Source organism: Lithobates pipiens, unplaced genomic scaffold (genome assembly GCF_037356315.1).
Source record: "Lithobates pipiens isolate NorthernLeopardFrog02 unplaced genomic scaffold, aLitPip1_a1.2 Scaffold_19, whole genome shotgun sequence".
Lineage (NCBI taxonomy): Eukaryota > Metazoa > Chordata > Amphibia > Anura > Ranidae > Lithobates > Lithobates pipiens.
This window is the reverse complement of record NW_027507764.1, coordinates 176,087,051-176,111,865: the sequence shown is the minus strand read 5'-3', so window position 1 is coordinate 176,111,865 and position 24,815 is coordinate 176,087,051. Positions and strand designations below refer to the sequence as shown.

Genomic DNA, 24,815 nt, shown 5'->3' with positions numbered 1-24,815 from the left:
TACCACTTTCAATTTTCACGTTATTTGCTGTCAAATACTAGCTATTTAGTGCTCAGTAGAGGCTTTAAGATTTGTAAGTGGAATGACAGGTGGCAGGGCTCAGTGCTAGGAGTGGTAGGGTTTAAGGTCAACTTGTGCAAAAGTAGAAACCTCATGTACACCATGGGCCTATGATCTCAAGGGCTCTATAAGGACATAGCAATCAATATAAAGACTAAGATGAGAACTTGCAGTTAGCAGAAGGTATGTGCATTTCCCTACTGCTGTTACTTTAATCAGGCTTTATGCCAGGTTTACTTTAGGTCTATTGTTAAGAAATCTTCTGAGGGTTAAACTTACGATCTTGAGGATTGCAAATTCCAAACATGATCTCCTTATTTAGAAATGCCAAACCATCAAAATTATCCACAAGGAAGACACGGTCTTGCTTTCCTGCAATTTCCAAAAGCTGTGTGTTGTTTGCATTCAGTACACCAATAGCATAAATGTCAACACTCTTGCTCCTAATATCAGCAGCTGGTTTTACCACTGGATCTGAAGACTCTCCATCTGTGACTATAATAAGATATTGTTTCGTTTTTGGCCTTCCTCCCCTGGCCAAGCTGAAATATGGCAATGCATCTTGTAACGCAACTCCAGTCAAGGTTCCTTGATCCAATTTTTGCATACTCGATATGGCATCTTGAATTTCATTTTTATTTTTATATTTGTTCAGTGGGAACTCTTCTTTGGTTTCAGAACTAAACTGGATTAGGCCAATCTGAACTCTGTCTGGACCAATTTCAGACTGTTTCACTATGGAATTCATGAATTCTTTCATCTTCTCATAATCATTGTTATTGATACTGCCAGAACTGTCAATCAGAAACAGGATATCTGCTCTCATGTCTTTGCAAGCTGGAGACAAGAAAAAGACAAACGCTAATATCTGAACATAGTTAATAAAAAAATATCAGTCACAACAAGTATGACTTATCCCAGCGCTCAAAAGATTAGAATCATGCACTATAGCAGCTATTATACAAATACAAAATATATAAAATAAATTATACAAAGATAAAAACCTCAGCATTAACAGCGCTAAAAAATATCAATAAATATTCAGTCCGATAGTAAGGCATTCAGTGGGCTAAAAACATTGCACACTTATCCCATCAGAATTTTAAAGCAGCAAACATTCCTTTCCTGAATACCGTCACCAATCCACCTTGTGAACACCCCTTTGGTGTACACTCACCGCAATAAAAAAGATAAAAATAAGCCTTATATCTCCCCAAGTATATCGGACACTCTCTCCGAAGGTTACCAAAGATCACACCTGGAACGCCTCAGCTCATCGGTGCAACGTAGAAAAACACAAGGGAATGATCTGCATAGCGTAATACTGTAATTTATTTAGAAACACAACCCCCACATACATATTGTGCTTACAGAATGAATGAATAAAAACAGCGTGTCAAAGTTTAGCCTGTGCAACCCAGCGTAATGTCTTCTCAACACTTCCTGGAATTCCTAGAAACGCTGACCGCAGTGAGACCCAGGATCCATGTGGTCACGCCCCCCTTGTCCAGGAAGTGGTGAAAAGACATTATGCCGGGTTGTACAGGCTAAACTTTGACACGCTATTTTATTCATTCATTCTGTAAGCATAGTATGTATACTTGGGTTGTGTTTCTAAATAAATAAAATTCTATTAAGGCCCCTTTCATACTGAGGTAGTTTTCAGGCATTTTAGTGCTAGAAAAAGCCTCAGAACAAAAGCCTGAAATGTGCCTCCCATTCATAGCAATGGGTGCTTTCACACTGAGGTGGTGTGCTTGCAGGACATAGAAAAAGAGCAGCATCTTTAGGGTAGGTTGGAAGTGCTATAAATAGCAGCCTTTTCGCGATGACAGCTTTTATATTTTCAAGGGCGGGGTCACCTGGTGACGCAAATGGGTAACCCCGCCCCCTCTGACATAACATGACATCACATGATGTAAGAAGGGGTGGGTCACTCGGTTACATCACTGGGTGGCCCCGCCCTCAGCTATATAACAGCTGTCATCATGAAAAGGCTGCAGTCGGTGGGATCCTGAGTGTGGCTCGGGGCTAACGCTTTTGGTATTGAAAATCCACCGCGAGCCACACTCTAGATTACCCCACCAGGGAGGTTAAAGGAATATTTAATTTGTATTGTTTCACTTTAAGCATTATTAAATTCACTGCTCCTGAAAAAACAGCCATTTTTAAAACTTTTTTTTTGCATTGATACATGTCCCCATACACTTTTTATGGCAATAACTTGCATATAAGCCTTTTAAATTACCACTTTTGATTTTTCACGTTCGTGTCCCATAGACTTTAACGGAGTTCGCACAAATTATTTGCCAGTTCGAATGTTCTGCTGTGCAGTGCCCTAAGTAGCTCAGGTCTCCACCTTGTACCGCACTATCATAGCAAAGTAATCATGTTTTTACAGATGGATTCTGTTTATTTTACCTTATGGTGAATCTATGAAAAAAGTAGGACATTATCACTTGGCTTTGTAACTGCCATACAAAAGTATAATTTTAATGAGGATATCTAGTCACTGGATACCTTGACAACTTAAGCTGGCCATGCACTGCTGGAATTTACTTGGTTCCTGATGAACCAGCTGAAATTTGCATATTGGGGGGCCCCCGTCTACCGCCTCTCACTCTACATCCCTAGCATGAAGCTGTTGTTCGGGTATTTGCAATCCAATCTAATATGCTCAGCAGGAGATTCATCTATTTACTCTAGAATCTAGGGAATTTTAAAAATCCTCTACATACATACATACAGCTGCATGATAATGTTATACTAAATGTCCCTATTGCATGTGTGCCACGTGTCAAAATGGTCAGCCAAACAGTGGCTGTCCAATCAGATGCAGCTGTTGTTTGGGTATTTACAATCCAATCCAATAGGCTCAACAGGAGATTAATCTATTCACTCTAGAATCTAGGGTTGAATCTAGGGTTTAAATCTCTATTAGGATACATCCGAATCTCAGAATAATGCTAATTTTGTCTGAATTCCGATTAGTAACAAAAAATATTGCATGTCCAGTCTTTATGTCTAGTATATGTCAGTCAATAACTCCTCAATAAAAGTATCCTGCTGCTGAAAATGTTTTATATAGATTGGGGTGATTAGAGCACTCCAGGCATTTGTTCATAAAAGAGTGGCAATGTTTCGCAGCACCTCAATGCATCCTTTGAAAAGAAAAAAATGAAAAATACTGTGCACCCAAAACACTGCACATCCTCACCCCAGGTCAGGAAAGAGAAAGGGGAAATAGAATAAAGGCTTACCTCCCACTACCTCACCTTATAGGCTTATCTGTAATTGTGTGTGTCCTTATGTGAAGAAGGGTAGGCAGCATATGGCCCTAGCATTCTACGTTTATTTTTTGCTAATGCCTCCCCTTCCACTGACCTTTCCTCCACTTCATTTGTTGCTGCTTCTTCTTATCCCTGTATTGTGGAAGGGTAAGCGGCCTATGGCCATAAGTTTCCCCCTACAGCTATGCCACCAGTAACTTGACTATAATAAAATAAATAAATATTTATATAAAAATACAACTGGCTGCTGAGCAACAGCCACATAAAAAAATGATGGCCATGAATTATCCTTTCTGGGGAAAACCAAGCCAGGAAATTACCATTAGATTATGTGAGGAGTTGTAGTACAAAGAGCTTGGATAAAGTGGGGATCAAATCACTAGACTTGGGGATGGTTATAGTGTAGCTTTTTTTTCAACTCCTGATGGCAGATGATGCTCATTTCTATCTGGAGCTGCACTGTCCAGCCACTGTACAATATTTGTGGCTATTGTCACACTCTAATGTTCATTTTAAGACGATATCTTCCTCATCTCTCACTCTTACATTGTGACCTAACCAAGCTTCTTACATTCTGTCCAGCTACTGAACAATGTTTGCGGCTCTCAGATGCCCCATTCTAATTTTTAGTGCAAGATACAATGTACCTTGCTTCCTACTATTTGTTGCCTATTTGAGAGCTAGTGTACTGCCCTGATGCTAGCCAATTTCTACCAAACACATAACTTAAGCCTATGGGGATTATTTACGAAAGGCAAACCCACTTTGCGCTGCAAGTGCACTTGAAAGTGCACTTGGAAGCGCAGTCGCTCTAAATATAAGGGGTAGATCTGAAGTGAGTGGAAACTCTGCTGATTTTATCATCCAATCTTGTGCAAGCTAAAATTCTGTTTTTTATTTTCCTTGCATGTCCCCCTCGGATCTACAGCGACTCTACTTCCAAATGCACTTGCAGTGCAAAGTGGATTTTCCTTTAGTAACTAACCCCCTGTTTTTTGGATTTAGGGAATATGCAGGCTGTAGTTCTGAAGATATTAACTCATATTTAAATACAATGGGGGTTATTTACTAAAGGAAAATCGACTTTGCACTGCAAGTGCACTTGAAAGTGCACTTGGAAGTAAAGCCGCTGTAGATCCGAGGGGGACATGCAAGGACAATAAAAAACAGCATTTTAGCTTGCACGTGATTGGATGATAAAATCAGCAGAGCTTCCACTCATTTCAGATCTACCCCTTAGATTTACATCGACTGCTCTTCCAAGTGCACTTGCAGTGCAAAGTGGAATTGCCTTTCGTAAATAACACCCAATATATCATAAATACAATATATTGCACAAAAATATATAAATATATAAAAATATATATATAAAAAAAGTTAAATTATAATAGTGTAGTCCCATGTGTCAAGATAAATCATTATAATCCAACTGTGCTGTTAAAACAATAATTCAGCCCAAGGTGTCACAGAACTTCTATTCACTTCTATTCACTGTGCAGTGTTCTCAGTGACTGACAACACTCCTCCTCCACCGCAAGTATAGCTCTCACCTTAAATGGATAACCTGTATATTAAAGAGGTCATATAAAGCTTTTTTCCCCCACCTGGGGTCTAGACTTGGTAGGCACCAATTTGCTCCACCATTGCTTAAAGAAAACAAAAATATACCACATAGTGCATACCGTTAAAGCCACCTTTATTAAAAAGCGTTAAAACTATACTCAGATTAAAATGCACCTATTCTGTTCTAGTACCTTCTAAGTAATTCTGAGCTGTACTAAACTTGGAATTTGATACTATTCCAGTCAACACCTGTATTGCTGTTAGACATATTCTCTTAGCAGCTAAAATCACTATCACTGCAGTATTGAGACAACACCTATTACATAATTCAGTCAGAAACAATCACTATAGTCAAAACTCACTACAAAAAAAGAACTTACTAGAAACTCACTAGAAAAGACACTAGCATCAAGGAAAGGAAAAATACTTGCCTTTGAAACTATGTGGAAACCTTGGTCTACCAGGATTAACAAATGTACACTAAAATGTACACGTCTATATTGTATGCATTTACTAGCTGACAGGCAGGGAGGGGAGGGGGAGAAGTGGACAAAGGAAGACAGTAGAGCTGTGGATGATGGAGGCATGTAAGCTGACCACGGTGTCAGGTCAGAGGGGAGGGTAGAAATTGGCAGGATTAACCAAGGTATTTCAGGTGTTACAGGGGGCCAAATTACACAGCACTGTGCTGTATAACATGCTTTAAAGGGACAGAATCCATTTTTTTATGTTAACAAACGCTTTATTAAATGAGTGATGTCTTGATATAAAAGTAGCGTCATGTCACAACTGAGTATAAAATCCAGAAGGAGCTACAGAGTATAAAAGAGAAGAGAGGTACCTCTAAGCCCTTGTACACACGGTTGGACATTCCGACAACCAAATCCGTCAGATTTTTTCCGACGGATTTTGTCCGAAACTGTTGCATACACACGGTCGGACAAAGTTGTCGGAAAATCTGATCGTTCAGAACGTGGTGACGTTATTTCGTTACGATGGGACTACGTTCAGGCTAGTAGCCAATAGCTTTGGTGTAGGAATTTGATCTGAGCATGCTTGGCACTTTGTCCGGTCGGAATTCTCTACACATGATCGGAAAAGGTCAGATCGCATCATGTTGTCGGAAAATTTTATAGCCAAGCTGGAAAACTTGGTCCGTCGGATATTCCGACGGAAACAGTCCGATGGAGCCCAAACACGGTCGGATTATCCGACAACACGGTCCGACCGAATGTCCGACCGTGTGTACAAGGGCTTAGTGTAGTAATATGGTTACAGTTAATGAAGGTACAACATTTAGCAACTCACTTGGCTGATGATTAAAAGAGGCACATCTAAGTATGCAGGCATCCGGGGTAAAGCTGTCCACATAGACCTAGAGCTCAGAGCCTGCAGTGCAAAGGTCGATCTATGTGGACAGCTTTACCCCAGATGCTTGCACACTTAGATGTGTGTCTTTTAACCACTTAATAACCGGTCCATAGCCGAATGATGGCTACAGGGTGGTTTGTTAACTCTGGGAGGACATACAGTGACATTCTCCCAGAATCCCGCTCTCGTGCGCCCCTTGGGGGCGCACCTGAGAACTTCTGTGACCATCACGGTAAATGGCCGCTGATCGCGGCTGTTTACCACGTGATCGCTCCGTCAAATGACGGAGCGATCATATGTAAACAAATCGGCGTGATTTCCGGTTCCTCTCTCCCTTCTCCGTCCAGTGTGAGCAGAGAGGGGAGAGATCAGTGGCAGCAGCGCTGTGGGCTGAATGTGTAGTGCCCACAGCACTGCTTAGTGAGAGATCCATACTCTGCATACCCAGCCATACCCAGCCATACTCCGCATACCCAGCCATACTCTGCATACTCATCCATACTCTGCATACTCTGCATACCCATCCATACTCTGCATACTCTGCATACCCATCCATACTCTGCATACTCTGCATACCCATCCATACTCTGCATACCCATTCATACTCTGCATACTCTGAATACCCATCCATACTCTGCATACTCTGCATACCCATCCATACTCTGCATACTCATCCATACTCTGCATACCCATCCATACTCTGCATACCCATCCATACTCTGCATACTCTGCATACCCATTCAAACTCTGCATACTCATCCACCCATACTCTGCATACCCATCCATCCATCCATACTCAGCAATACTCATCCATCCATCCATCCATGATCTGCCATCCCATCCACCCCCATCCATAATTAGCCATATCCATCCATACTCAGCAGTACCCAGCCATACTTAGCCATACTCAATCATACTCAGTCATACCCAGACGTACCCAGCCATCCCATCTATACCCATCCATACTCAGCCGTACACAGCCATACTCATTCATGCTCAGTCATCCCCATCCACGGCTTATCCATCCCCATTAATGCTCATCTATCCCCATTCATGCTCATCCATGCCCCATCCATGCCACTACAGTGCCTCACAAAAGTGTAATAAATAGTCAAATTAGACTTGAAAATTATGTCCCTAGAACACCTGATGGTGCTCCCTGCATGTTGGTCCTCTGTATGTGACCACGCTGTGGAAAAGTCTCACACATTTGGTATCGCCATACTCAGAAGGCATAGGAAAATCTATTTTGGGGTGTAATTTTTGCCATGTACATGTTATGTGTTAGAAATATTGTGTAAATGGACAACATTGTGTAAAAATAAAATGTGTTTCCAAAAACTTGTAGAAAAAAAATGACATGTTCAAAAGACTCGATATGATATAGATTATACATTAGGTTGTTTTCTTTCCAAAATGGGTTCATTTTTGTGGCGTTTCCATTGTCCTGGTACTCCAGGCCTTCAAAAGTGTAAGCCCTTGTACACACAGTCGGACATTCCGACAACAAAATCTGTCGGATTTTGTCCGACGGATTTTGTCCGAAACTGGTGTTGCATACACACAGTCGGACAAAGTTGCCAGAAAATCCAATCGTTCAGAACGTGAAGACGTTCGTTCGTTACGGCGGGACTACATTCAGGCAAGTAGCCAATAGCTTTGGTCTCGTAATTTCATCTGAGCATGCGTGGCACTTTGTCCGATTGGAATTCTCCACAAACGATCGGACAAAGTCCGATTGGATCATGTTGTCGGAAAATTTTATAGCTAAGCTCTCAAACTTTGTCCGTCGGACATTCCGACGCAAACAGTCCAATGAAGCCCACACACGGTCGTATTATCCGACAACACGGTCCGATCAGACATTTTCCGTCGGAATGTCCGACCGTGTGTACAAGGGCTTAGGCCGCGTACACACGCGGGGACTGTCTGCCGAAACTAAGTTCGTCAAACAGTCCGCTCAAACTTTTGAATGAACGAACACGCCCACACACGGCACTTTTTGAGCGAACAAATACGGCAAACTTTGTTCGTCGTACTAAGTCCGCGCAACTTTTGAAATGAACGGACTCGCCCACACACGAGGCAACAGTCCGCTCATTTCGAGCGCGTGTGCAGGTAGGCGGGGCCCGCGACGGAGACGTTGCGGGCTCCGCCGCCTGGAATGTACTTAAAGGGGAACCCCAACGCCGAAAAAAATCGGCGTGGGGGTCCCCCCAAAGTCCACAACAGACCCTTGTACGAGCACGCTACCCGGCCGGCCAGGAAAGGGGGGCGAGCGAGCACGCCCCCCCTCCCGAGCCATACCAGGCCGCGTGCCCTCAACATGGGGGGTGCCTTGGGGAAGGGGGGGCCGCGCGGCCCCCCCACCCCAAAGCACCTTGTCCCCATGTTGATGAGGACAAGGGCCTCTTCCCGACAACCCTGGCCGTTGGTTGTCGGGGTCTGCGGGCGGGGGGCTTATCGGAATCCGGGAGCCCCCTTTAATAAGGGGGCACCCGGATACCGGCCCCCCACCCTATGTGAATGAGTATGGGGTACAATGTACCCCTACCCATTCACCTGTAAAATAAAAGTACCCCAAAAAAAAACACAACACACGAGATAAAATATTTTATTGCACAGCTCCGGGGGTCTTCCGTCTTCGGGGGGTCTTCTCGCCGGACTCCTCCGCTATCTTCTTGTAGCTCTTTTGCTAGCGGAGGAGTCCGGCTTTCTTCCTCCCCGCCGCCGGCCTCTTCTCCCGACTTCGGGGGTCTTGTCCCCCTCTTCGGTTCTTCTGCCGGGCCACCGCGCCTTCTTATAGCTCTTTTGCAGGCGGTGGCCCGGTCTTCTGTCGCCGCCGCCTTCCGTTCTTCTGCCGGGCCACCGCGCCTTCTTATAGCTCTTTTGCAGGCGGTGGCCCGGTCTTCTGTCGCCGCTGTTGCCTTCCGGTCGCCTTCCATTCTTCTTCTTCTTCTCCAGGAGATGTTGACACGTCGCTCTCTCCGGCCGGAATGCCAGAGCCGCGCTGTGCGGCCACTTATATAGGGACAATGGGGCGGTGTCACATGGTATATGTCACATGGGTTGGTCACATGGTGACCCCGCCCCCCTTACGATGGCATAGTCCCCATGTGACATCAACCCATGTGACCAACCCATGTGACATATACCATGTGACACCGCCCCATTGTCACTATATAAGTGGCCGCCCAGCGCGGCTCTGGCATTCCGGCCGGAGAGAGCGACGTGTCAACATCTCCTGGAGAAGAAGAAGAAGAACAAGAAGAAGAACGGAAGGCGACCGGAAGGCGACAGCGGAGACAGAAGACCGGGCCACCGCCTCTAAAAGAGCTATAAGAAGGCGCGGTGGCCCGGCAGAAGAACGGAAGGCGGCGGCGACAGAAGACCGGGCTACCGCCTGCAAAAGAGCTATAAGAAGGCGCGGTGGCCCAGCAGAAGAACCGAAGAGGGGGACAAGACCCCCGAAGTCGGGAGAAGAGGCCGGCGGCGGGGAGGAAGAAAGCCGGACTCCTCCGCTAGCAAAAGAGCTACAAGAAGATAGCGGAGGAGTCCGGCGAGAAGACCCCCGAAGACGGAAGACCCCCGGAGCTGTGCAATAAAATATTTTATCTCGTGTGTTGTGTTTTTTTTGCACTTTATTTTACAGGTGAATGGGTAGGGGTACATTGTACCCCATACTCATTCACATAGGGTGGGGGGCCGGTATCCGGGGGCCCCCTTATTAAAGGGGGCTCCCGGATTCCGATACGCCCCCCGTCCGCAAACCCCGACAACCAACGGCCAGGGTTGTCGGGAAGAGGCCCTTGTCCTCATCAACATGGGGACAAGGTGCTTTGGGGTGGGGGGGCCGCGCGGCCCCCCCTTCCCCAAGGCACCCCCCATGTTGAGGGCACGTGGCCTGGTACGGCTCGGGAGGGGGGCGCGCTCGTCTGTTGTGGACTTTGGGGGGACCCGCACGCCGATTTTTTTCGGCGTTGGGGTTCCCCTTTAAGTCCATACCAGGCGGCGGGGCCCGCGACGTCTCCTTCGCGGACCCCGCCTACCTGGAGACGCGCTCGAAATGAGCAGACTTTCCTCCGAGCGGGAACAGTTTGCTCATTTCGAAAGTGGCCTACACACGGGCGGACTGTCCGCTCAAACCAAGTTTCAGCGGACAGTTTTTCGGAATTTCCGAAAAACTTTGTTCGTCAAACTGTCCGCTGAAACTGTCCGCTGAAGCCCCACACACGAGCGGACTGTCCGCTGAAACACTGTTCAGCGGACAAAGTTGAGCGAACAGTCCGCCCGTGTGTACGCGGCCTTAGAGGTAGTCAAGAAATTATATGTGTAATTTATGCTCCAAGAATGCCTGATGGCGCTCCCTGCATGTTGGGCCTCTGTGTGTGGCCACGCTGTGTAAAAGTCTCTCATATGTGGTATCGTCATACTTAGGAGTAGTAGAATGTATTTTGGGGTGTAATTTGTGCTATGCGTAAGCTGTATGTGAGAAATAACCTGCTAATATAACAATTTTGTGAAAAAGAAAAGAAAAGAAAAGAAAATCTTGATTTTGCAATGAATTGTGCGAAAAAGTTACAGCTTCAAAATACTCACCATGCATATTACTAAATACATTGGAATGTCTACTTTCCAAAAAGGGGTCGTTTGGGGGGGGGGTATTTGTACTTTCCTGGCTTGTTAGGGTTTCAAGAAATGAGATAAGCCGTCAGTACTTTAGGTGTGATCAATTTTCAGAGATTGGCACCATAGCTTGTAAACTCTATAACTTTCACAAAGACCAAATAATATACACCATTTGGGTTATTTTTACCAAAGATATGTAGTGGTATCAATTTTGGCCAAAATATATGAAGAAAAATTACTAGTTTGCAAAATTTTATAACAGAAACAAAGAAAAATGCATTTCCTGACAGACTCCATGGCAGCCAACGTGTGGGTTTAGTCCCGCCTCCATTACCCTATAGGACGATACTCCCATAAATCTTTGCTCCCTGCCAGAGGCCGTGTTCTTTTTTTGTCCTCCTCCATAGGACCTTGCATGTGTCTTTTTTACCCTGAAGACTTGCATTTTTTTCTGCGATACGGACCGGCCGAGCGACTTGGAGTGGCATATTTCCAATAAGCTCTAGCTACTAGCGGAGTATGGAAAAGGGGCATATGGAAGAGGCGCTGAAGAGGTGTATTCCTGGTCACTGACAGGTTAAACCGCGTGTTAGTCGTGAGCCTAGCTACTAGCAGGTGACTATCCCCCCCCCCCCCAGAAGTCCGGCATGTGTTTGGGACCTACCTCGGCTGGTGTCCATGTACAGGAGTGGTGAGCTTTATGTTTGTCTCCATGGCAGCCATTCTATGTCATTTTCTGTATGTTTTTGTTTTTGCGCTGTGTCTCTTTTTCCCTCTTACATCGTTTTCGGCAGTGTATCTGGCAAGCTGGGCGGCTGGTTTCCTTGCGTTCCAGCCACCCAGCTACTTCCTCGTTCACCGCTCGGTCGTTCTGCGCATGCGCAAGGCCGGCGTGAGGACGAGGCTTGGTTCGCGCATGCGCACTAGAGTTTTTATGGCGTAGTGGATGACGTCATTTAGGCGGCAGTTTTAAAAACAGAGAACAGCTTGCAGAGCCTCTGGGATGCTTGTAAAGCCTGCAGCGCCATTCCTGAGCCCTGATTTCTTCAGTAATAGGTATGTGTCTATGGGGAAAGGTCAGATTATCTTTGCTTGTCCTAGCTGTTCTCTGTGTTTAATTGGGGCTGTTTTATTCCAGCTCTGATGGCTCCCTTGGATGCCTTGCTGCCCGCTAGTGGCCAGCCCTCTCGTAGCAGGTACCTTTTGTTCCTGGGTTACCTGCCGGGGGGGGCAGTGGAACATTAGGGTATGTTCCACTAACACTGTTGGTTTCAGCCCTTCTAGGTCTACTCAACGCCGGAGTTCTCACCGAGGAAGTGATTCGTTTAAGTCCCACCGCCGGCATTCCTCTACCAGATCCAGACGTCATGATTCTCCTACGAGAACTAGTCTCCGTAGCCGGGAACCTTCCCGCCCTTCTACGGCTTGCTCAAGTCACGCAGCTGAAGGTTTATGTTGGGGGTGTAGGACGCAGGTTCCTGCTGACAAGTCCCTTCGTGATGCCTGTTATGTCAAAGCGACAGGCGAAAGAAATGACTCTGACCAACAGCTGAAGTCTATGGTCGAGAAATTGGTCAAGGACAGTCTAAAGAAATTTGAAGCCCTCCATTTGTCTCCCATAGAGTCTCCAAGGTCTCCAGGGAGGGATGCTCAGGCCCAGGACACATGGGATTCCTCTCTGCCTAGCCATCCGTCTGCTGTCCTCTCAGATAGTGAATCTGAGGAAGAAGAGTCTGGTTCGGGTTTTGACTTTTCCCTGCTTCCTCCTTTGGTCAAAGCCATCAAGGAAACGCTGAACTGGGAAGAGCCGGTAGTGGCTCCGGCGAAGCAAAGAAAGTTTTTTAAACAACTAAAGAAGGAGCGTATTAGCTTCCCCTTCCTTTCAGAGTTGGGAGAAGTGATCTCGGATGAGTGGAGCAAGGTAGAGAAAAAGAATTCTCTTCTATCTAAGATTCAAGGAGGAAGAAGTCAAATATTTGGAATCTTCCCCTCTGGTGGATGCGGCAGTAATGAGACTGGTCAGACATGTGACCCTTCCTCTAGAGGACACAGTCTCTTTTAAGGATGCTCTGGACAGGAGAATTGATTCTGACCTGAAGAGGATCTATCTTACGGCCGGCATGGCCTGTAAACCAGCTCTGGCCTTAGCGGCCCTGTCTAGACCGATGGAAGTTTGGTCCGATAGTGTTGATGAGACACTCAGAAACGTCTCAGAAGAACTTGCCAAGGGTTCTCCCATTCAAGAACTAAGGCTGGCTTTGGCTTTCTTGGGGGAGGCCTCAATTGATATTATCCGACTGGTGACGCGAGTTATGCTCTCTTCTGCAACTGCCAAGCGTACCCTGAGGCTCCGTCCTTGGCTAGCCGATCCCACTTCTAAGCAGGTTTGGTGCCGTATTCCCTTTGATGGTTCTTCCCTTTTCAGCAATAAGCTGGATAGTGCTATAACTCGGGCCACCAGGGGTAAGTAGGGGTTTCTTCCCCAGGATAGGCATCTGCAGAGTCAAAGGAGATCGTTTCCAAGAAATCAGGGTCAAGACCGTGCCAGGGAGGCACGCAGTTACAGGCCTGGAAGGGAAGTCTCCAGATCTTGGAGGTCCAGACAGACATCTCTCAAAAAGTCTGCAAAGGGCAGTTCGATGGGGGAAAAGGAGCCTACTAAGTCCTTTTGAGATCGGGCCCATTCAGGCGGTCCGGGTGGGAGCTCGTTTGTTCCACTTTCAGCACGTCTGGGCGGCCTCGATCCAGGATTTTTGGACCGTCAGGAGGGTCTCTTTTGCGCACACTTGGACGTTCAGCAGTGTCCCCAAACTCAAGTGTGTCCCCACATCCATTCCAAGGTCAGAAGAAAAAAAGACAAATTCTTTTAGCCTACCTAAAATCTTTTTTGGATCAAGGCGCCGCTATTCCTGTTCCAGACAACCAACGCGACATCTTTTCCTGGTCCAGAAGAAGAATGGTACGTGGAGACCTGTAATAGACTTGACGCGTCTAAATCGCTTCATAAGAAAGGAAAAGTTCAAAATGGAAACCCTGTCCATGATCAAACAGTCAGTGCAGCCAGGGGATTGGCTTGTCTCAATAGATCTCAAAGATGCCTATTTCCACGTCCCAGTGGCAACAGAGTTTCAACAGTTTCTTAGTTTCTTCATTGGCCAGCTTCATTTACAGTTTACCTGCCTTCCCTTCGGTCTGTCAACCTCCCCTCGCACATTCTCGAAGGTCCTGCTAGCAGTCGTAGCATTGTTGAGAATCAGGAAAATCCGGATTCATCATTATCTGGACGATTTGCTTCTTCTGGCTCAGGACAGAGATTGTCTCTTGAAACACAGGGATCTAGTTATCGCAACCCTCAAGGAATTCGGGTGGCTCCTGAATTTAGAGAAAAGCCAGTTAGTTCCTGCACAGTCTCTCTTGTTCCTTGGTGCTCTTTTCAATACGGCAAGAGGTACCATCTCTCTGCCCGAGGAGAAGGTTGCAGTAGTACGGGACAGGATCCGCCTGGCCCTCTCTTCATCTCGTCTCAGTGCTCTTCATTGCCTAAAGATCATAGCCCCCACGGTGTCCACCATTCCGATGGTGAAGTGGGCACAATGGAGGATGCGCCCCTTTCAAATGGGTTTCCTTTGCCAATGGTCGGGAGAGAAGGTCCAGTCCATCGATATTACTCAGACCATGAGAGGTTCCCTCCTCTGGTGGCTTCGTCGGGAGAATGTTGAATTGCCACTCCCTTCTTCCAATCAAATGGATCACAGTGATGTCAGATGCCAGCAACAAGGGCTGGGGGGCGCATTCTCTGTCGGAAGTGGCCCAGGGCATTTGGGACTTTCCCTCTCGGGGAATAGTGTCAAATGTGCTAGAATTACGGGCAGCCTTCCTAGCGTTGTTGGCATTTCCGCATCTGATAGTGGGAACATCCGTACTCCTCAGGCTGGACAATACAACTTCGGTCGCCTACATAAGGAAGCAAGGGGGCACCAGAAGTTGGTCTCTGCTGTGGGAAGTAGATCCAATAATGCGTTGGGCCCAGAAGAATCTGGCCAACTTAACAGCAGCCTATGTGCCTGGAGTTCTCAACGTCCAAGCAGACTTTCTCTCACGAGTCCACTAGGACAACAACGAGTGGGCCCTTCACGAAGATGTGTTTCAGTGGGTTCTATCCCTGGGGATTTCTCCAGAAGTGGATCTCTTCGCCTCCCGTTTCAACAGGAAGCTAACAAAGTTCTATTCGAGGTTCAAGGATCCGCAGGCCTACGGGATAGATGCCCTAACAGAACAGTGGTGGTTCCACAAGGCATACGCCTTCCCTCCAATTCCGATTATTTTTCAGTTTCTGAGGAGACTCAGATGGGAGGAAGTAGAAGTGTTGGCAATAATTCCGCATTGGCCCAACAGGCCTTTGTTTCCTCTCCTATCCTTCCTCAGTTTTCGGGACCCAGTTCCTCTCCCATCCAGATGGGATCTGCTCTCCCAAGGCTCGATTCTCCATCCATGTCCGACTCACCTTCAGCTGAGGGCCTGGTTCTTGAGAGGGGAAGGCTGGAAGCACTAGGGTGTCCTAAGGAGGCCATTTCTACTCTCTTAAGTGCAAGGAGACGAAGTACTAATAAAGTATATGAACGGATCTGGGCTAAATTTGTATCCTATATGTCTTCCAGAACTAGTTCCTACATTTCACCTACAGTTCAAGACGTTTTGGGCTTCCTGCAATCAGGCTTGGACTTACCTTTGTTAGTTAGTTCCCTTCCGGGTTCAAGTTTCGGCTATCTCCGCATTTACAGGGGTTTCGTGGGCCAAAGGCACAGTATGATTGAGACCCCAGAGAAAACCCAGATTCCCTAAATGGGATCTGCCACTAGTTCTGGACTTTTTTTCTCATTTCAATAAGGCTCTTTCCATCAGAGAACTCACCTTGAAAACTGCATTTCTGATGGCGGTCACCTCAGCAAAGAGGGTATCAGAGATTCATGTTCTAGGAGTCAAAGAACCCTTTCTAACATTTTTTCCGGACAGGGTGGTCCTAGTTCCGATGTTGGGGTCAAACCCTAAGGTCACCTTGGTTTTTCATGAAAATCAAGAAATCTCTCTACCCACATTTAGATCCTCGGATTCCTCGGAGGTTTATCCGCTTGATGTTGGTCGCTCATTAAAGTTATATTTGGAGGCTACAGCTCCATTCCGTCAGTCGGATTTCCTGTTTGTTCTTTTCTGTGGGAAGAACAAGGGCACTAGAGCATCAGTCAGATCAATTGCGGCATGGATAGTTCAAGCAATCCAATGGGCATACAGAGAAAAGGGCTTGGCTCCTCCTCAGGCGGTGACGGCGCATTCGACCAGAAGTCTTTCTACCTTGTGGGCGGCCTCTCACCATGTGGCTCCTGACGTGATATGCAGGGCGGCTTCGTGGTCTTCAATACACACCTTTATGTCTCATTATTGTGTTGAGCCTCAGTTGACTTTGGTGTTAGAGTTTTGTCGGTTGACAGTATCAAATAAATCTTTGTTATGCAGCATTTTGCCCACCCGGGTGTGTTTTGGCGAGTTATTTCCCACACGTTGGCTGCCATGGAGTCTGTCAGGAAAACGGAAAATTTATGTCAAAATACTTACCGTAATTTTCCTTTCCTGATGGACTCCATGGCAGCAGGAGTTCCCTCCCAAATGGCTGGAGTAGGATAGTTACTGAACACGACCTCTGGCAGGGAGCAAAGATTTATGGGAGTATCGTCCTATAGGGTAATGGAGGCGGGACTAAACCCACATGTTGGCAGCCATGGAGTCCACAAGGAAAGGAAAATTACGGTAAGTATTTTGACATAAATTTTCCATTTTTTTTATACAGAATTTTCCGTCTTTTTTCTTTTATAGCGCAAAAAAAAAAATCCAGCAGTGATTAAATACCACCAAAAGAAAGCTCTATTTGTTTGAAAAAAAGAACAAAAATTTCAAATAGGTACAGTGGTACATGACTGAGTAATTGTCATTCAAACAGGGAGAGCACCAAAAGCTGGAAATTGGTTTGGTTATTAAGGGGGGTTAAGTGCCCAGTGGTCAAGTGGTTAATCATCAACAATGTGACTTTATAAATGTTGTACCTTCATTAAATGTTACCATATTGCTACACTTAGGCCGCGTACACACGGGCGGATTGTCTGTCCAACTTAGTCCGCTGAACCGTGTTTCAGCGGACAATCCGCTCGTGTGTGGGCTTCAGCTGACTTTTTCAGCGGACTGTCTGACGAACAAAGTCTTACGGAATTTCCGTAATTTTGTCCGTTCAAACTTGGTTTTGTCCGTCCAAACTTGGTTTCAGCGGACAGTCCACTCGTGTGTAGGCAAGTTGGACGGACTAAGTATGGCGCATGCTCAGAAAGGATTTACACGGCCGAAGGTTGCATTGCAGTGTATAGGACGTCGTTTTTCTAGTCCCGTCGTACGTGCTGTACACGTCATCGCGCACGCTTTCAGCGGACTGTCTGCTCATCGTGTGTGGTCAAGTCCGTTCATTAAAAATTTGGACGGACTGTCTGTTGGATTGTCTGACGAACTTAGTTGGCCAGACAATCCGCCCGTGTGTACGCGGCCTTAGAAGTGTCTTCTCTCTTGTCTTTTATACTCTGTAGCTCCTGCTGGATTTTGCATCTGATCCCCTTGTGGAGGCTGCCATTTGTGGATGGGCATTTTATGGTTACACAACCTCAACCACAAATCACATTACTGTAATCTTTTTATATGAACTATAAATGGAAGGACTTATGAATAAATGGTTGTGGAACAAATAATCTGAGTTTCCATTATTTCTTGATATATGAGTGCTTTGGATTACAAGCATGTTTGCGGAATGAATTATGCTCACAATCCAAGGTTTTACTGTATTTGCTTTTTGAAATCTAATAAAAATTATTGAAAAAATTATTATGCCAACAGTGCAAAAAACAGCCTCTAGCAGCATGAAAACCTGTAATTCTGGTGCTACTGGCCTCTCCCTCCTGCTGATGCCCCCACAGCAAGCAGTTTTCTGTGGGGGCACTCGAGCTGAGCCACTGCTCTGTGGACCCATTAAGACACTGAGCAGTGGCTCGGCCCTGCCCCCATTGTTTCTTCATTGGCTTACTGACTTTAATTGACAGCAGCAGGAGCCAATGGCTGTGTGTCTCAGCCAATGAGGAAGGTGAGTCCCAAACATCTGAGTCTCTTGTGCAACATCACTGCATTGAGATGGGGCTCAAGTAAGTATTAGGGGGCTGAGGGGAGCTGCTGCACACAGAAGGCACATAGAATGCATTAGGATAAAAAACGTCCTCCTTTAGAACCACTTCAAGCTTTAATAAAAAAAACTGGAAGCCGCTAAAATATACATAGCCGAGTGTACTCGGCTAGGCTCGGCTCCGCCCACAGTCATGCCCAGTCCCACCATTGGGCCCGTGTTATGTCCACCATAGGTCGAGAGTGGGCGTGACTGCGAGCGGGGCCGAGAGGAGCTGAGTACACTCGGCTATGTGTATCTCCGCTCTGCCCAGTCCCAGCGATTTCGGCGGTGCTTGCTCCACTACGCCCAGTCCCTGCGATCTTGGCAGCGCTAGCTCCGCTCTGCCCAGTCCCTGCAATCTCGGTGGCGCCAATTTTAAATCCATCCAGTAACAATGACAAGGCTTTAATGGACACTGGGGCAAGGCTGCACTGACAAGGCTGCAATGAACACTGGGGCAAGGCTGCACTGACAAGGCTGCAATGGACACTGGGGCAAGGCTGCACTGACAAGGCTGCACTGACGAGGCTGCACTGGCAAAGATGCACTGACAAGGATGCAATGGATACTGGGGCAAGGCTGCACTGACAAGGCTGCAATGACACTGATAAGGCTGCATTGATGGGCATTTAAATGTAATTTGTTTTCCCTTAAACTTCCTTCCTAAAAGTTTTTTCCTTAAAATTCCCTCCTAAACTTGGGGTGCATGTTATACGCTGCCACGTGCTATACACCGATAAATACATTATATATATATATATATATATATATATATATATATATATATATATATATATAGATAGATAGATAGATAGATAGATAGATAGATAGATAGATAGATAGATAGATAGATAGATAGATAGATATGTATAATTTTGATGTTCACAGCACTACATATTTCTTTATTCTTTAAGGTTTAATCACTTTGAGGTTCTTTATAGATTGTGGCAGCTGTGACACACTTTAAAAAAAGAATATGAGGGTTGTATTGTGATTTGTTTTTTCACCGCACGGGTTACAGGTGATTTTTAGACTACTCTATCATTATTTCAATTATGTGTATTATTTACTATATTTTAAATGTCAAACCTCAATTTGCTTACCTTGTGGTGTACACAAATCGCGAGTTAGTTCATGCTTGATTAAATTGAGGGAATCAAAATTATCAACAAAAAACATTTTGTCTTTGCTCCCAGCTATGTCCTCCAGCTGTTCTTCTACGGCTTTTTTGACACCTATGGCATATACGGTGATGCCATCTCCTCTAATATCTGCTGCAGCTTCAGTCACCCGATCTTGAGACTCTCCATCTGTAATGACGATCAAAGACTGGGGAACTTTACTGGGCCGTTCCCTTTCTGCTTGAGCAAAGAGACTTTTCATTGATTGTAGAGCCTTTCCTGTTTGTGTCCCCCCTCCTAGCTGGTAGATGTCTTTTATTGCTTCCTTTAAGGTCTTCTGTGCATTGAACACATTGATAGTGAACTCAACCCTTGGGTTGTCAGAGTATTGCACCACTCCAAAGCGTACGCTATTTGGTCCAACCTGAAACACACTTACTACTTCAATCATAAATTTCTTCATGTCCTCAAAGTCTTCTGGGAAAATGCTACCCGAACCATCAATCAGAAAGTAGATATCAGCTTCTTCTGTATCCACACAACCTAAGGGAAAGCACGTTGCAGTTCATATACAAACACATTATGGGGTCATACATTTACTTTTAAACAAAGCATACTGTTATATTGTACAAGAAAAATAATGTTAAACTGTATAAACTTCCAAAATCGGTGCATGTACTTCCAATTGTACTCACTGTATCCCTGCCAGTACTTCCAATAGGAGTCCCTGGCAAGACTACACTGGGCAGGTCCACTAACCAAAAGGGTTTTTAGGATTCAGCCTTTGAAATGGCTGGTGCTGTGTCTTCAAACCAGTTATCAATTAGCATAACCCCTATTGTTTAAAAATTCCCTTGTATTTTGCTTTGCTTTCTGCTTTCTTCATTGCCTACCAAGACTATCTGACTAACCTTTGCTTGGGATCTGCCAAGACCCCTGCCTGAGCTTGATAACGCATTTGTCTCCAGCCTATTGGATTGCTATCAAATCCCTCCATCCCCTTAGATAAAAAAAAGTTGGGAATACACCAGTTAGGTCTATTACCCATGAATAAAAGTGTCCTGCTGCAGCCTGTGCTCTTAGCCCTGTACACACGGTCGGACATTCTGACAACAAAATCCGTCAGATTTTTTTCAACGGATTTTGTCCGAAACTGATGTTGCATACACGCGGTTGGACAAAGTTGTCAGAAAATCCGATCGTTCGGAACGTGATGACGTTCATTCGTTGCAACCGGACTACATTGCAGCTAGTAGCCAATAGCTTTGGTCTCGTAATTTGATCTGAGCATGCATGGCACTTTGTCCGATCAAGATTCTCTTCAAACAATCAGAAAAAGCCGAATTCTGTTGTCGGAAAATTTGAGTTCCTGCTCTCAAATTTTTTCCGTCGGAAATTCCAACGGAAAAAGTTTGATAGAGCCCACACAGGATCAGATTTTCCGACAATATAATCCAATCAGATCTTATCCGTCTGAATTTCCGACCGTGTGTACAGGGTATAAGTCTCTAATAAATATGTGGCCTAGCCCTGCTGTTATGTCTTGCTGCTGAACAATTTTACACTGCTGTATCATCTGCGGTCTCCTGATTATTAATGAGAGTTTGATAGAGATTGGCCAGAGGGTTTTGCACCAGTAAGAACAGGGTCAGACCCAACAGCAAACTACTGGCTAATCTGTTGGTCAAGGCAGGTCTGTTACTACTTATTAAAAAGCAGATGTCATTGGTAAAACTACAAGAAAAAGATATATATTTTTTTTTCAAACTGAAAGAAAACATATTGGGCGCTGCTTCGGTATTTAACCCAAGTTAGTTGTAAAATATAGAAAAAAGGTGTATGATATATATGGGGGGTTATTTACGAAAGGCAAATCCACTTTGCACTGCAAGTGCACTTGGAAGTGCAGTCACTCTAAATCTAAGGGGTAGATCTGAAATGAGTGGAAGCTCTGCTAATTTTATCATCCAATCATGTGCAAGCTAAAATGCTGTTTTTTTATTTTCCTTGCATGTCCCCTCGGATCTACAGCGACTTTAATTCCAAGTGCACTTTCAAGTGCACTTGCAGTGTAAAGTGGATTTGCCTTTAGTAAATAACCCCCACGGTCTGTTTGTTTATTTTGTCACTGAGACTGTTCGTAATCATTGTACTGTTCCATAACACCATGTACAACTTCTTTAAGGCTTCCGCCAAGCCTGGTATATAAAGGATTTGTGTATTTTGCTTCATGAAGTCACATGAAAACACCCTCTTCCAACTGTACCGTTTTTTTAATTTTATTTTTTAACAGTTTTGCATTGAACACTAGACATGTGCACACTGAAATATTGCGTTTCATAATTTCATTTTCGTCCTAAATTTTTTTTTATTTAGATACTACCGAAATTCGTTTTTAATTATTTTGTTGCGTTAAAAAATGCATTTGTCCAAAAATACAAAATAATTAAGGTCGAATCTGTCATTGAAGGCTTGTCTGTCGAATGTTTTAAGAAGATTTGATGGAGCAGCCAAACTGCATGATGCTGCAATCATACATTTCCGGTCCAATGTTCCGCCTACAAGCTATAGTAGAATTCTAAGGTTGTATGACACTAGTAATAATTATATTTATTAATTATTATTACTAGTCAACCAATATTAGAATTCTTCTATAGCCTATGGGAGGAGCATTTGACCATAAATGTCTGCTCGCGGCGACTGCTTCGTCGAATCTTCATGTCGAATCGTTTCTCTCTATGTTGAATAATCTTGGACTAATAGAGTTAGGTTAGGCACATTCAACCTTTTTTGCTATTGTCTCTATAATGTCGAATCTATTCTCTCTATGTAGAATAATCTTGGACTAATAGAGCTAAGGTTGAGCACATTCGACCACAGGTTCGATGGACGCAGATTGCTATTGTCAGCGTCATGTCGAATCTCCTATCTATATCAAACTGTTGTCACAACAAAAACGAAAATAAAGCATGTGTTTATGTCGGATCTTTCAGTTTTCGAATTCTGCATGTTTGTTATCGTTTGTTAAAACGATAATGAAAATACCCAAACTTTGGACGAAAATGCATTCGGACGAAATCAAATGCACATGTCTATTGAACATGTCCCCCATTGCATTGCCCAGATTTCCATGCCTTTTTGAAAGCCCTAAAAGTTGTCAGAATTTAAAAACAGGATCCCCCACCAATAAACTTCACTGGGATTAGCCTCTAGGTTTGAGTTCACCAAGTTTTGCCCTTGGCGAATTAAATAAAACATTATTATGACTCTTCATTCAGCTTCTCCTGTTAAATTTTAATAAACATTTTTGTTTTTTATTGGAACATTTTTAACATATCTTGTAGGTGCAGGTATGTTTATACAACTGTCATACTATTTTGTATGCTACTATGTTTTAATAGCTGTATCTTGCACTTGAAAAAGGAAATCTGGCTAAAACTTATGCCAGATTCATGTTTATTACATGCCAAATTTCTTTGAATGAACATGTTGCTGCAACACATTTAAGCTTATTATATCTCTCTTGATATATATACTGTATATTTATATTGTAATCTGTAGAATATACAAACTAATATATTGGCTATATTTGGTGATAAGAGAACCAGGTCAAAGAATAGCCAATGATAAAAGTATTATCTAACACATATACCAATTTACTATTATTTACTGTCTTTTTTTTGGGTAGGGGAACTGATTGGTCTTTCTTACCATCCTTCAAACTCCGGGCTAGAACTGGAAGTGCAAATGATTGAACAACAATCTCCCGACACAGAAGCTTCTTTAATCTAAGGTCAATATTTTGAAGCTGGAGAAAGGATTTCACTTTAGAGATATGTTTCCGTGGTGGATGCGAAACTATGCTTTTCAGCTCTGTCTTGTTAGCATTTTTAAAACCAACTGCAAAGACTTCAACTCCAGACCGTCTTAATTTTGCTGCAGGCTTAGTGGGATCATCTTTTGATTGCCCATTGGTCATGACCACAGCGATTTGCTGGACACCGTGTTGTGCTCTGCCACCATTTTCCTGGGAGAAAAGTTCCTTTCTTACAAAATTGAGAGCAGCTCCAGTGTTTGCCTGTCCTCCTCTGTATGGCAGCTTAGTTATATAGTCCAGAACTTCATACTTTTCCTTAAAAGTATTCAGTTTAAACTCTAGGTTGGGTTTGTCACTATAGAGAACTAAGCCTATCCGAACTTTGTTCAGGCCAATCTCCAAAGCATTGATAACCTTGTGCAAAAATACTCTTGTTAGCTGAAAGTTGGTATCACCAATACCACTGGATTCATCAATCACAAAAACAATATCAGCAAGCGAGGCACTGCTGCAAACTAGAGAAAGAAATAGAAAAATATTGTGAGAACAAAGTATAAGTGTGTCTTATAGTTAAGCAAGAGTCAAATGTTAATGTCATCTCAATTTTGAATACATTATAAATTTAAGCCTATACAGAATTTTTAATAGTGCTGATATGGTGTAAGCAGTTAAAAATATATTCTGACAACATCTTAGAATCGCAGATGAAAGCCTTTTCTTGATGCAGATTTATGAAAAGGCTACAAAACAGCTATTGGGCATTAGAGAGGGAACCTGTGCTTTGCCCGTGCAGTGCAAAGCAACAGGCTCACTAAACTGCCCCTCTCCCCAGCTACAAACACTTACTGTATCTTCTTTACGTTCCCCCAAATTTGGCTTCTTGAAGCAAAGAGATTAAAACCCGATGTAAGCTTTGGGTCACAATTTTGAGCATGAACAGGTCTGAGGAATTTTATTCCTGACCCCATGTGGCAGTACTGGGTGCCTAAATGGTCAGTTGGCAAGCATTATGGCGAGGAAGGAAGAGAGTGAGTCGCATGCTCCCCTCATAAACCCCATTTTTCATTTTCCTAATGACTGTTGTTCCTAGGACAGGAAGCACCTGTGATTGTAAACCTTTACAGCTGTCACTAGACCAGTTGGAGGCAATAGTTTCTGTGACAGCTTTCTAGGTAGAGTATGCAGGGCTGTCTTAATGAGTGGGCACACATGGGCACTTCCCAGGGGCCCCAGCTGCATGGGCCACCCCTTCACTTTTCCCAAAGCAGCTGGTCCTTGAGCCCACAATGCCCCAAATTTGGGGGCCCCATGATGGCACTGAGAGTCATGGATACACAGGGGAGGCAGGTTGGCAGCAGTACACCGTGCTGTGCAGAACGATACCTATTATTTCACAGCCAACAGGGAGGGGTTGGGCTAGAGCGCCAATGATGCTTTGACCCTGGCCCATGCAGCTTGAATGCTCGGGACTCGAAGGCTGCAGGGTAGGAGCTGGAGTGGGAGCTGCTGAGTCGGCAGCACTGAGAGTCCACCTGTAGCATTGTGGATGGTGTCATGGTGAACCCAGCTGTCCAGCACTGTTTGCACAAAAAGGGCTTGGAATGCCCGGAGGATTGCTCTCTCCTCCGCCCCTCCTTCTGCCTGCTTGATTGGTATAGGTGTGTCCAGTGCTGGGGTGGGCACATAGCCAAAAGTTTAAATGTACTGTATCTCCA

At 44.7% G+C, this 24,815-nt stretch overlaps 1 protein-coding gene across 1 annotated transcript in view; it reads right to left on the bottom strand.

Annotated features, from left to right (window-relative positions):
• LOC143996450 (collagen alpha-4(VI) chain-like) overlaps window positions 1-24,815 on the bottom strand; it is a 281,198-nt gene that overhangs the window by 153,432 nt on the left and 102,951 nt on the right. The window contains exons 7-9 of the mRNA XM_077491500.1: window positions 22,995-23,615; window positions 19,266-19,826; window positions 340-897 (exon numbers count right to left, since the gene is read on the bottom strand). Of these exons, the coding sequence (XP_077347626.1) occupies window positions 340-897; window positions 19,266-19,826; window positions 22,995-23,615 (1,740 nt within the window). The remainder of the gene's footprint in view (window positions 1-339; window positions 898-19,265; window positions 19,827-22,994; window positions 23,616-24,815) is intronic.